The sequence below is a fragment of the Saccopteryx leptura genome, chromosome 5, assembly GCF_036850995.1.
Source record: "Saccopteryx leptura isolate mSacLep1 chromosome 5, mSacLep1_pri_phased_curated, whole genome shotgun sequence".
Classification (NCBI taxonomy): domain Eukaryota; kingdom Metazoa; phylum Chordata; class Mammalia; order Chiroptera; family Emballonuridae; genus Saccopteryx; species Saccopteryx leptura.
In genome coordinates, this window is record NC_089507.1 from 208,136,075 (window position 1) to 208,154,086 (window position 18,012).

The 18,012-nt window shown below is 41.7% G+C and overlaps 1 protein-coding gene and 1 pseudogene across 2 annotated transcripts in view; both read right to left on the bottom strand.

Annotated features, from left to right (window-relative positions):
• The window catches only part of TOP1 (DNA topoisomerase I), an 83,414-nt gene that overhangs the window by 61,350 nt on the left and 4,052 nt on the right, over positions 1 to 18,012 (bottom strand). Inside the window, exon 4 of one of the 2 annotated variants that reach the window (XM_066387810.1) lies at positions 13,779 to 13,844. The exons of the other annotated variant lie outside the window; for it this stretch is intronic. Within the exon in view, the coding sequence (XP_066243907.1) occupies positions 13,779 to 13,844 (66 nt within the window). The remainder of the gene's footprint in view (positions 1 to 13,778; positions 13,845 to 18,012) is intronic. 2 annotated transcript variants of the gene reach the window in all.
• LOC136405664 (large ribosomal subunit protein eL6-like) lies at positions 826 to 1,368 on the bottom strand (annotated as a pseudogene).

Genomic DNA, 18,012 nt, shown 5'->3' on the forward strand with positions numbered 1-18,012 from the left:
TAATTTATAGCCTTCTCTCCCAACCCACTCCTCCCATTATTCTCCTAAAATTCAAGTTCATTTTCTTTTCTTCCTCTGGTTCTCATTCCCAGGGGCCAGTAAATTATATTTTTTAAAAATTCAGATTTAAGTGACGGTACTACCAAACTGTCTTCAAAAAATGTGTTACCTAATTAACTATAAGGTTTTCTGAGCTGAAGTTTCTAGACCAAATTAGGGGCCAGAACAAGCTTCTCACTGTTATATAATTTTGCCAAGAACTAAATGACATTATTTTAAGTGTCAATTCCACTTTCTAACAGTAAGAAGACATCCTTAGAGCAACTCCAGGTCTTTTATGTAAACATGTCCTGGTGTGGACCTAGCCTAATCATTTCTCTGCTCGGATCCTCTTTCTAATCTGAAACATGACCTCTACTGGCCCCTTACACTTACAGTCACAAGAAGTCTATGGCCTTTAAAAATTGTTTTAGTTCTCTAAAAATCAATCAAATCCATAAAAAAATTTCAATTGTTTTAATTCAAATGGATTAAGGTAAAAAGAAAAATTCTAAATTCTTAAGAGTATTAAGCAGTTCTTTCCTGTGTATGAGATCTGGGACTTAACAGAAAGGTGTATTTTACCACAAGCTCCCCAGGTGACTATAATCTACACTGTCCAGAATCATATTTTGAAAAACCTTGCCTTGTTATTTCTTGGTCCTCTGAGCAATAAGTAATATGAACTATACTAGCCACCTGCAATAATAAACATGCTACTGATTTTCATGCTTCTATTTCACTTATGTCTGTTCTTTTATTATTATTTTTTTAACACATTAGTTTTTAATTAGGTTCTTCATAAGAAGTGCAGACCGCCAGTTTGTGAGGCTAAATCCCATTTGCGAGAGCAAACAAAGTGTGGAGGCAGCCCTGGGGCTGAGGAACAGCTTTGATTTTTGGCAGAATTTGCAAACCCCCCGTTTTCTGATCAGCCTTGCACAGCTCTGTAATCTCGTATTTCTCCTCCTCTGTGGAAGGGCTCACCCTCTGGTGTCTGGGCTTGCTCAGTTCTGGAATTAAGTGTCAGCGAGGTGATGGGATTTTCACACCATGATACCAATTTCGATGGAGGTGTCAATACAAATTTCTGGTGTGTTCTCTGCATGGGAACTCAGGGACAGAGGTCCAAACACAAAGTAGCAGGCCACTGCTCAGCTGCATCAGGAAAACCACCCTGGGGCCTCTGTGGCAGCCGTTGAGGATGCTCAGAACGGTCCCGGGAGTGATGCTGGCTGCAGTTTTCTCGCAGGCACACTGACAGAAGGGTTCCCAGTCCTGGCCTGACATCTGTGAAGGCACATCCTCAGTAGGAGAGTAGCTAGGCATTTTGCTATGTTTAACCCCTTGTGTACCATTCTTGTTGCCACTACCTGGTTTGTGACAGTAGCTAAGAATTTTCTCCTTTTTCTTTTCAATCCTGGATTTTTTTGTTTTGTTTGTTTTTTTACAGAGACAGAAAGAGAGTCAGAGAGAGGGATAGACAGGGACAGACAGACAGGAACAGAGAGATGAGAAGCATCAATCATTAGTTTTTCGTTGCGCACTGCGACACCTTAGTTGTTCATTGATTGCTTTCTCATACGTGCCTTGACCGCGGGCCTTCAGCAGACGGAGTAACCCCTTGCTTGAGCCAGTGACCTTGGGTCCAAGCTGGTGAGCTTTTGTTCAAGCCAGATGAGCCCGCGCTCAAGCTGGCGACCTCGGGGTCTCGAACCTGGGTCCTCGCATCCCAGTCCGATGCTCTATCCACAGCGCCACCGCCTGGTCAGGCTCAATCCTGGATTTAGCTGTTGAATGCTTCCTCTCGTACATGGCCTTTCGGGAATCCAGAGCTGACTAGAAATACCTGCCGACTCCCCTAACCAGCACAGGGTTTCAGCTGCGGCAGGCTTCCCCTCTCGGGCGTCTGGGCCTTGAGGTTACCCTTCTTAACCTTGCCACCAGCAACGGCCTTCCTGGCTTCAGGTTTCTTCTCCTTAGTATCCAGGATCTGTTTTCCCCTGCCATCTTGCAAGATGGGAACAAGAACTAAGGTCCAGGTTTCCGGTCTGTAAGCAGTGTCTCTCTGTTCTTTAAGACGGCAGGCACAAGGTGCTGAGTCAGTCAGTTCCTGAGCATTTTATTTTTAATTTACAGCTGAGAATACTGAGTCTCTACAATTGAGGAAGAAAGAGGCTGTTCTCATCTGCTACTCTCCCAGCCCCTATGTAGGAGAAGCAAGAGCTACATAAGGGGACACAGCTATCCCAACTTAGACAGGAGCAGGGTAGTCAGGCTCTTTAGAACAGAACCTGTTGTTGGTTGAGCGTCAGAGGGCAGAGCCCTGCTTAGAGAGAAACACGGAACTGCAGTCCAGCTAGTGGACCTCGGCTGGGAAAAGACCAGAAGAAAGATGAAATGAGGTTTAAGGAAGCTGCAAGCTCACAGTTACCTTCTGACACGGGGCTTACAGTTTCCTTCGAAAGCCAGAGGTTACTAGGTAATAAGGGTCCTGTGAACGTCCTGTGACACACATAGGCACCACTCAGCCAAGAGAGCAACCAGCACTGCTCACCAATCCAAGGGTCAGTAAATTCTTCTGTACGGGGACAGGCAGCCGAGTCTAGGCCTTGCGGCCCACCTGACCTCTGCCGCAGGTACTGAACCCTGCCAGTGTGGACATGAACAAGCAAGGCGGCATCCCACAGACTTTACTGACACTGAAATTTGAATTTCACATAATATTCCTGTATCATGAAAGAATATTCTTTTTAAAAACTAAGGTAGGCTGGCCTGCGGTGGCACAGTGGATAGAGCTTCGACATGGAATTGCTGAGGCCACAGGTTCAAAACCCCGGGCTACCTGGTCAAGGCACATACGACAATCAATGAACAACTGAAATGAAGCAACCATGAGTTGATACTTCTCACCTTCCATCCCTCTCTCTCCTCTCTCTGTAAAATCAATAAATAAAATCTTAAAAAAAAAAGTTAAAAAAAAAAACTGAGGTAAATTGATATATAACATTGTATTCGTTTAGGTATATTTAATAGCATTCTTTTAAAAAAATTTCCCCCAATCAGTAAAAAATATAAAAGCCACTACTAGTTCATGGGCTATACAAAACAAGGCATGGTTTGCAGAAGGCTGCACTGATTAATAGTGCCTGGAAACTCTCCCCTGTGACCCCGCAGTGAGGTGCCTTTCTCGGCTCAGCGGGAGTGGGAAGCATCCTTTCTGCTTTGTCTACAAGGCCTTTCTGAACCCATCTGCCTCCTAACCAATACCCAGGACAAGCCTCTCCCAACCCTCTTCTTCCTTCAAACAGTTCGTGAACGGCCATCCACCAATTTGACTTGAAAGCGGTGAAAAATCTACTTCTGCTCTGCAAAACTGGAGGAAGTCACATGAATGAGGATTCAGAAGGTTTTTAAAGGCCAAGGCTGAGCCACTGCTAATTCTGCTTCTTAGCAGCAAGATAGTTAACTTTGTTTTTTATCCCCCCTGAAGTGGAAACAACGTCATATTTGTTCACATACTGTTAACCACCTCCCAAGAAATTCCTTAGTAAATATGCAAACTTCAGAGATCCTTTTAAAATGTGGGGTGGAGGAATTGGCTCTAGTTAATTCTTGGTTAACAAAAAGATTTTTTTTCTTGAGTACTCAGATAAAGAGAGGTTTACTGATTTCTGGAACAAATGGCTCCAAAGCACAAGCTGAACTGCTAATAAAGAAATCACCCAGGGGTCTTTGCCGCACAGGCAGGCAAGTGTTCCCTAAGAGGGAAAGGGTTCCACGTTCAAGTGCAGCAGGGCCTCCGAGGCACTGAGAACAGCTTGGGAAGGACCCACTATAAACAGAGGCGAGTGCTCCAGGAATTGAGCCTCCGGTCTGACACTACATGAGTAGTAGCTCCACAACCCAGAATTCCCAGGAGGCAAGTGAGTCACCTAGGCTCCACTTAACCTTGTTTTCTGTCACATTTAAGAACTCCAGTAGTGACACCAGATAGGCCTAGATTAGCCTTCACAGCTCTGTGGGTTACTGACAAACTACACATCCTTGAGCCTCAGGGTCTTTAAAAGTTAAACCTGCCTGACCAGGCGGTGGCGCAGTGGATAGAGCGTCAGACTGGGATGCGGAAGACTCAGTTTCGAGACCCTGAGATTGCCAGTTTGAGCGCAGGCTCATCTGGCTTGAGCAAAAAGCTCGCCAGCTTGGATCCAAGGTCGCTGGCTCGAGCAAGGGGTTATTCGGTCTGCTGAAGGCCCACGGTCAAGGCACATATGAGAAAGCAATCAATGAGCAACTAAGGTGTCGCAATGCGCAACGAAAAACTAATGATTGATGCTTCTCATCTCTCTGTTCCTGTCTGTCTGTCCCTGTCTATCCCTCACTCTGACTCTCTGTCTCTGTAAAAAAATAAAAACAAAATTTTTTTTTTAAAGTTAAACCTAATAAACCTCTGAGCCTCAGTTTCTTCAAAGGTAAGGTAGAGACAGGAAATGTTCAAATTATTGGCTATTTCATCCCTATTCCATTTCTTCTCCCCAACCCCGAGATAACTGATGGGAATTTGAAGCTAACGCTGAAGGACACCGGATCCGTTCCTGGTGGTTGAGCAGTCTACTCAAGGTGTCGTCTGAGACCTCCTGTGCCCACTATCTCAAGGGTCCTCAGACTACCACCTAGCTAACTGTGGGCCAGACTGCTTGTAAGTATGACGCAGCCTACTTTGAACATGTAAATGAGGAAGACTCAAAGGGGTGTAAGAGCTGAGCTCTGAGCCAATGAACTGTCAGCAGCACCTTTGGTGACTTAACCTCCTGAGTGCTGTCTCTGGCCTTACGGTCTTAGATTATCACTTATTACAGAATACAATTTAACAAATACATATTTAACTTCTTGTTATAGCAACATTCTAAAAACTTGTCATTTCAAATGAAGCTGTGGGCCAATACCAACCATTTCAAAGGATAAAGGTGCATAGAAATGTAAGTTCATTTGTTTTGTCACCTACAAAACAGACATGACCTGCCTCAGAGATGCTGAGCTAAAATGAGAATTCATTCAATCCACAGGGCCTTAAATGTTCATCTTTGTGGAGTACTAAAGGGGTCAAGTGAAACAGCAAACGGGCTGAGCTCCCACCTGCTTTGGTAAACAACTTGACTCACCAGTCAGTTCCTGAGCATTTTAAGTCCTCTTAGAATGTCACCCACGCTAAGGCAATGTAAGCATACAGAGGAAGACTGTTATTTTAACTCATAACACACCACATTTACACCTGTTTTGATTTTTAAGTTCTAAGAGTCCTAGCCACCCATATTCCAAGCACAATCTAAACCTGAATCTCTTAGCTCCTACCTAAATTCTATCTAGTTATGCTGTCCAACATGATAGCTACTAGCCACTTGTAGTTATTTTCATCCTAAGTAAAATAAAATTTAAAACTTAAGCTCTTCGGCCACACTAGCCACATTTCAAGGAGTCTATGTATGGGACCCCATGGATAGAGCACTTTCCCTTCATGACAGAAAGCTCTACTGCCAGTGAAAGTTCTGTTTCTCTCAAGGTTGGCTGAAAAGCATACTGGGTCCGGGTCAACACCTTCCTTTACTGGCAGGGAGAATGAGGTACCATGCCGTGTGACTTGCTCTGGCCACGGCTGATAGATCGAGACCTCCTTTGTCCTGAACCCTGGCCTAGCCTTCTCCACTCCAGCACCAAGTCCCCCACTGAACCCCGGTCAGAGGCCTTTTGCCCACATGGCAAGGCACGACATGCTGCGCACTTCATCGATGCCAGCCAGCACTCTGCCTGGCTCAAGTAGCCATTGCAAAGGCAGGCCACGGCTGCACGGAGCCCCTGGAGAACCAGCGCATCAGGGAGTGCTGCCCAGAGAACATTTCAACTAAGGTATTAGTCCACTGAGGCAGAGGTCAAACCTAGCTCGAGCAACTGTTTCAAGCTTCACAGGTACAGCAAACAAGTCACATTAAACTAACCCATCTTTGTTCTCTAAATAGAAGGCAAAGATGGACTTTTTGATTCTTGCCTCCGAAAGTAATTCACCAGGACAAGATCGCTAAGAGGGCACTTGAATGTCATACTCTTCTGTAGTGAGTTGGTTCTCATAAGGACATCTCTGCACTCAAAATGCATCTCCGGCCTGACCTGTGGTGGCACAGTGGATAAAGCGTCGACCTGGAAATGCTGAGGTCACCGGTTCGAAACCCTGGGCTTGCCTGGTCAAGGCACATATGGGAGTTGATGCTTCCTGCTCCTCCCCCCTTCTCTCTCTGTCTCTCTCCTCCCTCTCTCTCTCTCTCCTTTCTAAAAAAAAAAATGAATAAATAAATAAATAATTAAAAAAGATGTGTAATTTCCTGATAAAAAAATTAAAAAAAAAAAAAAAAAAAAAAAAAAAAAAAAATGCATCTCCGTTCCCAGGGGGCAGGACTTACCAGGGAAAAAGGACTTGTCTAACCTGAACGTACCTTCTCAGGCCAGCTCAAATAAGGACAAGTCCATTCCTGCTGGCTTGCGCTCCTCTGCTTCTATGAAGTGAGGCCCTAATGCCTGGGAAGCCGTACAACCTCTGCCTACACTCCAGAGCTCAGCCTGGGCTGTTTTTTGTTTCCTATGAGCCAGTCCTCACAATGCCCCAGGTCTACAACTTGCCTGGCCATAAAGGTGTCAAGTGTGTTAATGTGTTGTTTTATACATCCTATTACTACTAATTCAACCACAGGGCCTTCATAGTCTAGGAGCAGGGGTAGTCAACTTTTTATACCTACCACCCACTTTTGTATCTCTGTTAGTAGTAAAATTTTCTAGCCACCCACCAGTTCCACAGTAATGCTGATTTATAAAGTAGGGAAGTAACTTTACTTTATAAAATTTATAAAGCAGAGTTACAGCAAGTTAAAGCATATAATAATAATTACTTACCAAGTACTTTATGTTGGATTTCGCTAAGCGTGGCAGAATAAATCTTTATAAAACAACTTACAATAGTTAAATCTATCTTTTATTTATACTTTGGTTGCTCCGCTACCGCCCACCATGAAAGCTGGAACACTCCCTAGTGGGCAGTAGGGACCAGGTTGACTACCACTGGTCTAGAGTATCACTACAGAAAGAGTAAGCCTGAACACATGTATATTCTTTACTAGCCTTTCTGCTGCTAATCATGTAACGGGCTCCTTTTTATGCTCTAGAAGACCTGCTTCCCATTATGAATTACTCCACCTTCACAATTATAAGGACGTACAAGTACTGAACTACTGAAGCGTGCCTATCGGCCTTGTGAAAAAACAAGAACACTACTGAAAAGGTTGAATTGCTATAAAACTAATTCTAAGCATCATATAAACGTCATGACATAAGAATTTGACCAGAAGCTTATTTTGATCAGTCAACTTACCTTATTTATTCTTGTCAATTATTTGACTTTTGGGAAACAGCACTAACAGGTACAAGGTGCTCTTTTATAACACTCTGAAGCAGCTATCATCCCTACTGTTACAGATGAGAAAGCCAGCATCAGAGCATGATCTGCTCAAGGCCACCCAGCTAACAAGAGCTGAACCAGTTTAACTCCAAAGTCTCCGTTTCACTGGAGCATGTGGACTTTGTCAACTGTCCTTCATTCCTCCTAAAATTGTAAGGCTCAACAGGAGAAAGTGAACGTCAAACCTTACTCTATTACGTTGGTTCTGAAACTTGAGTGTGCATCAGATCACCTGCTTAACTCGTTAAAATCCAGGTGGCTAAGCCCTCGTCCCAGAGTTTGAGCCAGTAGATCTGGGTGAGGTTCTAGAGTCTGCATTCCCAGCAAGTTCTCAAACAATGCTCATGCTGATCAGGAAGCCACACTTTAAAAAACCACTGCTCCATTTGGATCCTCTCGTTTCTTTTATTGTTGTTTCTTTTGTGTGTTTTAAGATTTTTAAAAAATTTATTTATTTTTATAGAGAGAGGAGAGAGAGTGGAGGGGGCAGGAGCAGGAAGCATCAACTCCCATATGTGCCTTGACCAGGCAAGTCCCAGGTTTTGAACTGGAGACCTCAGCATTCCCAGGTCGAAGCTTTATCCACTGCACCACCACAGGTCAGGTGGGATCCTATCACTGCCATCAGCAGTTTAAAGTCTCCTCATATAATCTAAAGTTAGTAACCTCCAAAGATTAGATCCTCAGCATTCCACTAAACTATGCTGGTGCCTTCCTCTAACTTTCCAAAGCCCTGCCTTAACCATTCTAGGGGATATTAGCATGAAAACAACCTTTCACTTTGTGTTCCTGTTAGTCACCAATCCTAAGAGATGACATCAGAATCAAGTATTGGCTTGTTAAACGTGGAAGTAGGAGAAAGGATTAGGGTTCTGACAAGACCCATAGTCAAACAGCTGCAGAGGCCGTTAACTTTCTCAGCTATTTAGGTAAATGCTCACTGAAAGGTAGAAGATATTTATTTAAATTAAGAGTGAGATTAGCATCAAGCTTTAATAAACACATTTTGAAAAACAGTGTCCTGATCCTTTTCTTTTTAATCCTATAAACTTAAATAGCTCAACCAATGGAGTACCCTAATCAAATGAGGCAAAACACAGATCTTAGTCCTTTACAATACTAACGTCCAGATAAATCAGTTTCTCCAAAGATAATTTATGGGTCACCTGTATTAATCAGAATCATTTGGGGTTGTTAAAGATATATTTAATTTTATTTATTTATTTATCCATTTTTAGAGAGGAGAGGGAGAGACAGAGAGAGAGAGAGAGAGAGGAGAGAGAGAGAGAGAAGGGAGGAGGAGCTGGAAGCATCAACTCCCATATGTGCCTTGACCAGGCAAGCCCAGGGTTTAGAACCGGCAACCTCAGCATTTCCAGGTCGACACTTTATCCCACTGCGCCACCATAGGTCAGGCTTAAAGATATATTTAAAACACAGAATTCTAAGTACACTTTACTACAGAATCAACTTGCAGCCACAGGTCTAAGAATATGTATTTTTACCCAACACTCCCAAATTCTTACACAGAGAACAATGAAAATTTAGTGGAAAGCGCTCAGTGTTTCTCACTTGCTCTTCAATCAGCTGGTGAGCTAAGAGAGGGGTTCTCATTTCACATCTGTTGAACGCATCTGTACTGACCATATAAGACGAGATAGTGCTTTTGCCCACTTCCTAGTAAAGTAAGCAAACATGTAACTTTCTCCAGACTAGAATAAAAAATTGCAACAGGACAAAGGCTCAGTGAAAGCCAGAGAAAAGTGGTCACTTCTGGTTTGAGGTTAAGTGGTGACAGCAGACAGACTTCAATGAAAGGAAACAGTATCTATGAATATGCCTTCAATACTAAAACAGGCTCTGAGATGTTTCTAACCTCCAAGGAACTCACAATACTTAACTGTCTTCCTAAAAATAGGTAGTAAAATGGAGAAGCACTGGGTATACTTCTTTAAACCCAAGAGGCATTCCAGGGTAAAACAAAATACTTGAACAGAACAGGATCGTACAGATGTGGGAGAAGGCACACTGCATTTTATTTTCAGGAACTAGGGTTGCTAGGGAAGGCCTTTTTAAAAAATCACGTTTTCAAGAAAAGTACTTAGCAAAATATTTTCACTTTTGTACAATAGCACGTACTGGCATGCACATTCACATATGCGCCATCAGCATGGATTCTGCTCGATACTCTTCTATGCTTACTTATGCAAACACTTTTACTACGTTTTCAGTCAATTGTGGTTAATTTCATCATACTGTATTATAACTTTAAAACTATTTCCCTAAACATGTAAGTTCAACACACACCATCAGACATCTAAATTCTAGAGGTTAGCCCAGTCCTAAAGGAGTTTTATAGCATTGTCAGGTCTTTAATAAGGAGAAACATTTTAACTTGTTTGCCCAACTAGAATCCTGTTTCCTCAGAGAAAAACAAGCATACATCTGCTAACAGAAACGTTTCCCAACATTCTGTGAATCGGATGGTGCTAACATCTACAAAGGATTATAAAACTCTGCTGACATGCCTATTTTTATATCACACTGCCTTCAGGGGAGGAAGAAGGTGATTTGATTTTTAAGGGGGGGGGGGGTAATAACTATCATCAAACTACAGTATCACCAGCAGAACCTCCACCGAGCCCCACTCCATCTGCCAGGACTTGTGTTCTGTGAACGGAGCTAACTGGGAGGCTTCTCAGAGTCGGGGCATTCTCTGGCCTTGGAGAGCTTTTCGTTTGGAAGTGAAACAAGCCAGCAGTTACAAAGACTAGTCAATTAGTGCTCATCCTCTCCCTTTGTTTCCTTTCAGGTTAACCGGAACCATGAAAAATTAAGAAACACATCCTGAGCTATGATCAAGTGCTGGAGAGGCTCCTTTCTTTATTTCTGATGTTAAAGTAGCAAGAACTACTGACATTGGGAAACACACTGAGTGTAAGAATAAGGCACAGGAAATCTAACATTTAGTCTCAATCACTTTTCTAGTATTGAAATCACTGTCATACTACCACTGTGCAGTATGACCCTTCCTCTGAGTTTAACATCTGTAGGGTAGTGCCCATATCAAGACAATGCAAGATTAAGAAGGAGCAGTCAATATTCAAACAGTTTCATAAAATTAGTTTTCCAGAAGTTTAAGTACTAAATCTAATCCCTAAGATTTCAGTTCTTTACAAAGGTGGTACAGTGTTTCAGTCTTCATTACACTTCTAGTCACTCTGACAAACCTATCTGTCTAGGGTAGCCTGAAAATTACTATGCCAAAATTCATGCAATATAGGTGTTTAATACAAAAAAAGATACTGAGAAATACATTTACAGAATTTTAAACTATTCTTCTATTACAAGGAAAAGATTTAATGAGCTTACAGATATCCTATCAAAAATATTTGTTTTCACCCTTTTTAAATTTTTATTACTTTTAATTTACTGTGTTAACATGGATTCAAGTGTCCCACTCAATATAACACCCTACCCCCCATTACACCCCTTTTGCCCTTCCCCCAACTCCCTCCTCCCAGAACATCTTTGGAAATGTAAGAACCTTGGTTTCCAATTTTTTTAAGAAAAAAATCAAATACCTCCCAGTACTGGGAATAAATGGGAACATCACTCCCTTCCACTAACAGTGAAGCATTAACTACCAGAAAGTACCTTCCATCCCCAGTCACCCTGGTCTGACAGGAGCCTTTGTACTGAGGCCCAATGAAAAAGACGGAAATCTCAACGGAGAAGGTGACTGTTCAGCCCTACAACATACCAGGTTCCCAGTGTTTGTTCTGAGAGCCAGATGGGTTCCGCTTGTTTATCCATGTCTAGTCATTGCTGGTGTTTACTTTCTGAATGTTTGAATTAATGAACATGGCAACTTAAATTTTCCGTTTGCAATGAAGTGAAAGTCTTAGCTTCCTAAGCTATAAATATTGCACCATCCCAAACGCAAACGAGGGAAAGTTATTCACTGCCAATGATTCTTACACTGTATTTAACTTGTGAGTAGAAAGTGGTCTGTTTGTACAGGGCAACAAACTCAAGGCGACTCTGTACCCTCCTGAGCCAGCCTGTCTCAGACCCATAGCAACAGTATCATATTCAAGGCTCTCTGGTGACCCTACCCCTTAAGGAAAATCTCACAATACCCAGATTTCAAGAAATTAAAGTTCTCTTTGTACAAAAGACTACTGAAACAATCGCCAATCAAGGTGTCTGGGTTTTTAGTAAGGATGTGAAAGGAACTAAAAATTTTGTTCTAAGCGTTACCTTTCCTAAAATGGTCCTCACATGCTCCTTAATCCTCAATCGTGTGAGGTTAAGTATCAGACCCAGTTCACGGCAATCGTGTGAAGTTAAGTATCAGACCCAGTTCACGGCAGGGCGAAGAACTAAGGTCCGGAGGTTAGCTTCCCCTTGACTCAGAGTCTGTCCTTTCCACTATATTGTGGTTGGCTATTTGCAGCGGGGGGGAGAGACAGACATCCCACCCAACTCCACCCAAAACTATTCACATTCTGAATTAGAGAAAAGTGATATTAAGATGTTTATCTTAATGTATTTTGAAGGCATCATCTTTGAAGCCTTTAAAATTAAACCCTATTCTGTAGTTTCTATCCTACAAACTTAATTTCGCTGGTCTACTTTAATTGAGTACTAATTTTGAAGTCTGCTCCCATTTCGATGCTTCTCTGATAATCCCTTTGATGACCGATATTAAGATCTCTGCTATGATCCACTTGTCTTAATCTAACGGACATCAGCGAACATAGCCCTAACTGACTTGAGTCTACTTTAAGTAGCACTTCCAAAATAATAACTTTAAGGCAATTCAATAATCAACATTAGCCATCACTGAAATTTCTGCTGACCAAATTTTTTCATGGAATCTCCCAAATACTGACACTCATGCACAACTGTTAACATGGAGTTTACTACTTAAATTCTATTACCTACCTAAGCTTTATTATAGTATTTAAGGGGTTCTTTTTCCCAAGAATTAGTATTTCACAGGAAATTAAGTTGGTTACTTTAAGCAACCATCTAAATAAATAAAAAATTAACGTAGCTCAAGTGCTTTGAGTCTTCTGTTTAAAAATGTTTTGGGGAGGCCCTGGCCGGTTAACTCAGTCAGTGTGTCCAAAGTTGTGGGTTCAATCCCTGACAGAGCACGTATGGAAAGCTACCAATGAGTGCACAACTAAGTAGAACAGCAAAGGAATGCTTCTCTCTCCCTCTCCCTCCCTCTCTTCCTCTCTCTGTCTCTCTAAAATCATCAATTTTTAAAAATGTTTTGGGGAGAATACAGTGGCCTTTGAAAACACATGCTGATACAAGACATACCAAGTTTTGTGGCTTAAAACAAAAAATATCACAATAATGAACTTGGCATTTCATGTATTAAATAAAAAAGGTAAAGCTCTAGATGTCTTTTATAGCAAATCCACAGTTTCTATTCAAAGACTGAGAAATGAGCCACAACAACATACTTCTGTCATTTCAAAGCTCATCTTCTCTATGGCTGGACAAACTTCTTCTAGCAATGACCACCCTTCCTTAGACCTGTTCTTAGAAAAGTAGGAACTAGATACACATTTGGCTCCTACTTAGCCCAAACCTAGATATACTCACCCCTTACTCTGCAGTGATTGCTTGATAGTCGGAAGAGATCAGGGTAGGCTATGGAGTTCAGTTAGGTTAAGACTCAGCCTACTCTCTTTATATGCTACTGTTCACCATGTAAATGTCAGAATGACTGAAAACATTAACAGGGATATGAGTGAAGGAAGGGGCCACCAACACCCCTACTTTAAACCTAACATTCAAAATAAAGATCATTTCAGAGTAGAAGCTGTCTGAGCACAGTTTAAGTTTTAAAATGTGAGCAGAGGAGCATGTTCATATACTCATTTAATTTTTAAGTTTGTGAAAAACAGAAATATCATACTTGTTCATACATGACAAAACAAGGTACAGTGGCTAGGGCAAGTTTCATCGTAAGAAAAGGGACTTATCTAGATCTTTCCGATTTCCACTCCAATTTTCTATTTTACCACAGCTGCTCAGGAGTATAGTATCTCCTCATCACCTCCCTCTTCATCACGTATACCCTTCAATATCAATTGGTTCCAGCCTTAACCCCAAAGCATCTTTTGAAGACCTAACACTCCAGGTGCGGGGGTCTAAGTGTCCTCTGCCAGCAGGTAATGAAGGGCAGGCTGGGACATCTCTGCCAGAAGCTTACAGTACAGCCTGAGCGGGATTCTGCAATCTGTGAGGCAGTACACCACCAAAAAGGAGACGAGAAGGCCTAAAAAGAAAACAAGAAATCTTTCCTTGGTCTCTGGTTCTCCTACAAACCTATGCAATCTGTACTATTTGCATTAAATTCAGCTTTAATAAATACAAAAACATGGTGCTTACTAAGCTCTTAAAATTAGTTCCCTTCCTCTCACTTCTCCATCTGTCCCTGTGCAAGAGCTCAGACAGCTAACTGCAAAGAAATAAAGGGGTTATAGGAATTGGGTAAGGTAAGGGGTCTTAGCCAATAAAATCCCCTAATCCACAGATCCTGAAACCTACAAACTAAATCTTCTGCTGAACCAGTATTTTGCCTATAAAGTTTGATATACCTGGGCATTCATATATAGTAGGAAGATTAAATTTTAGACTCTTTTAAACAGCAAAAGGGTACATTTCTAGTGTATTCTGGTGGGTGAAGACTAATCGTCAACTTAAAGAAATATTTATTTATTTACGTATGTATGTATGTAAACTCCAAATGGCCATGGACACCCCCCTCAAGAAATCTCCCAAGCCTTGGCCCTGGCCGGTTGGCTCAGCGGTAGAGTGTCGGCCTGGCGTGTAGGGGACCCGGGTTCGATTCGATTCCCGGCCAGGGCACATAGGAGAAGCGCCCATTTGCTTCTCCACTCCCCCTCCTTCCTCTCTGTCTCTCTCTTCCCCTCCCGCAGCCAAGGCTCCATTGGAGCAAACATGGCCCCAGCGCTGGGGATGGCTCCTTGGCTTCTGCCCCAGGCACTAGAGTGGCTCTGGTAGCGGCAGAGCAACGCCCTCGGAGGGGCAGAGCATCGCCCCCTGGTGGGCAGAGCGTTGCCCCTGGTGGGCGTGCCAGGTGGATCCCGGTCGGGAGCATGCGGGAGTCTGTCTGACTGTCTCTCCACGTTTCCAGCTTCAGAAAAATACAAAAAAAAAAAAAAAAAATCTCCCAAGCCTCTATCTCTGGTAGGCTGTGCTAAAAAAAATACAAGGGATATTGGGTCCAAGGATTGTATGCTTTGTTTTTGTCCTTAAAATACATACAGGAAAACGTCAGAATATTCAGGAATCTATTACACTTGTTCTCAACAACAAAGACAAGAGGTAAGTCCCCAATATCACTGATGCTTTAACACCCTTTGTTGGGGCTTATCTAGGTTTCTCAGAAATGCTAATGAACTGAGTTCTTTGGTTCCTAAAATCTAGAGACACAAGGTTAGTTAATCTCAAAAGCTCAGAGAGAAATGAACCTCCTGGTAGATGCACCTTACCCCAATCTAATGAGGAGGGCAGAAGGGAGATGTAAATAAAAATGTTATACCTTTCATAAAATTTTTCAAGAATAGTACATAAAAAAAAATAGTACATAAAGTAAAGGTGGCATGGACATAACTGAACGGATCTAAAAACTTAAGACAACAGATTAAAAATAAATACCTACCAAAAAGAAATTTAAAACTTAAATTGCCTAGTTCCTTTGGAGTTTCTTTCTCTACTAAAACATAGAGACATAAATGACAGATAAAGTCACTTAATACAACCGTGGACAGTGGCTCAATGGATAAAGCGTTGTCCTGGTGCACCGAGGTCACAGGTTCAATCCCCAGTCAGGGCACATACAAGAAATAATCAGTGAATACACAACTAGATGGAACAACTAAGTAGAACAGTGAATTGATGCTTCTTTCTCAAATCAATGGGAAAAAAAGACAGTACAGATTTTGATAATGGGTAGTCTAGCTTGATGACATTACAACCTATAAATCATAGAGATAAACTAGAGATAATAAGCAAATTCACTTCTCTCCAAGTTTCAAAACAATTTAGACTCTTTCCTGAACATACAGAATAAAAATCATATTAAACAATATTTATTTACTATTAAATGATTTCAGCAAACTATTAGTCATCTCCTATATAACACTACCAAAAATACCATTAATATCTAACAGCTATTCCACTATAAACTATAAAGCTTTCCCCCTCTAACATATTTGAGGGTGACACTCCCTCCATCCCCAAGCTTATCCCCCTCCACAGTTCCCAGGCCCTGTGCTATCAACACAGGGCACGCTGCACACACCTACACAGGCAGGCTGTGGGGGAAGGGCAGGGGTTGACAAAATGCTAATTATTCCATGTCATTTGCCTCTATTTTAGATTTCCTATTTCAGCCACTGGCCTGAAGCCATGGGGACAGAAAGCGGCTTTTCAAACTTCAGATTTACTAGGCACAGAAATAAGAGAGAAAAGACTGTTCCAACTATTACTGCTCAAAGTTTAAACACAATTAAAAGCTTCCTCTAAACACAATACCTCATTCACTTCTTAAGGGCCTGTTAGAACTTCTCTCATTCTAAACTTTTTACCTTAAGAAGCTGAATACTGAACTGTCTGCCCAATGCGTTTATTATAAAAAGTTAATGGTTTCAAAATAATTAAGGGGCAGTCAGATAATCTAAACCACAGGACACAGAAAAGTTACTCAACTCACTCTCTTCTACTTCCAAATGCAATGAATTGATTACATTTAACTTTGAAGAGGGTTTTTAACTCAGGGTCCCGCAAATACTCATTTCAATCTTTTCCAGAGCCTCACTCAAATGTAAATAATTACAACTGCATCCACTTTCCCAGTGAACCTAAAGTTTTAGTGGTGCTCAGCAGTTTCATATGGAAAGGATGAAATTCCTCACAAAACACAACTGTGGGTTGAGGAATACCAGTTTTATTTTGCACTGAAAGTCAGGCAGAAGTTGTTACAGACCTGTAACTTACGCACCCATTTCACAGCCAACTAACTTGAAATAACAGTTTCAGTATAATCTGAAGGCTCCTAACATGAAATAACACCTAGAAAGCACAACAGAATCACTTCCCACACCCCTAGCAGTAGAGGATAAGTATTAGCATAATTAATAAACAGCACAAAACTTTCTCTAACATTTACAGACTCAAAAGGCAGACATTTTTTGCACACACACACATACCCCTCCCCCATACCAAAAACAAACAATAAAAGCCAACAGCTTAATTTTGGAATCTAAGTTTGAAGACATGTTAAGAATCCCTGGCATGGTATAATGTATAAATGAATGCTAATTCACTAAGACCCAGAACAAATGAACAAATCCCTTTTTTCAAACTCTCAACAATTCCTCATTTTTATGCTGACGTTAAAAAAAAAAGTCAGACTCAATACTTTTCTTGCTATATTATTGGTTAAAATGAGAATTTATTTTACTTACCAAAGAAAAGTATGAGTTGGTGACACTGTTTATCTAGTGCCCACCTTTCAAACCAAGAGGTGTTTCAGATTCCTTTAGTTACTCTTGGATTTTCTTGTTTTAGCAGGAACATCGGAATCTAAAATTTGTGTCTTTTTGTTTTTTGTTTTTTTACAGGGACAGGGAAAGAGTCAGAGAGAGGGATAGATAGGGACAGACAGAGAGGAACAGAGAGAGATGAGAAGCATCAATCATCAGTTTTTTGTTGCGACACCTAGTTGCTCACCGATTGCCCTCACATTTGCCTTGACCGCGGGCCTTCAGCAGACCGAGTAACCCCTTGCTCAAGCCAGTGACCCTGGGTCCAAGCTGGTGAGCTTTTTGCTCAAGCTAGATGAGCCCCCACTCAAGCCAGCGACCTCGGGGTCCCGAACCTGAGTCCTCAATATCCCAGTCCGACGCTCCATCCACTGCGCCACCGCCTGGTCAGGCTAAAATTTGTGAGTTTTGATATGCTAGTAATATAAAAAGCACATGCTAACAGGCAATTTTGTTTTATACCTAAGTGTGATATAAAGATTCTACAGCAGCTTGCTAATTCTGAAAAGGCGCCCCAAGGAATCTGGCTGGCTACAGTGCTAGGAAAGACAACACTGGAGCCCAATGCTTAAGTGTTTGGATTGAACAGGAAGATGTCCCAGATTTCATTTAAAGGTGCTCTCAGTTCGCAGTTTTTAAAATGTGATGGGACTTTTCAGAAAGCGTTCCCACTGCCCACCCCAAACCCATACCCAACAGCACAAAAGTACAACTATCTGTTAGCATCAGAAACAATTTATATTTTACGCCCCTCCAATCCAATTTGAATCCATTAAGCTAACCAGAGTCAACAAAAGATGATGTCAAACTACAAGCCCGTATAACATTTCTCAGAATAATCACTGATAGAGTTAAGCATTAGCCTTTGCTCAT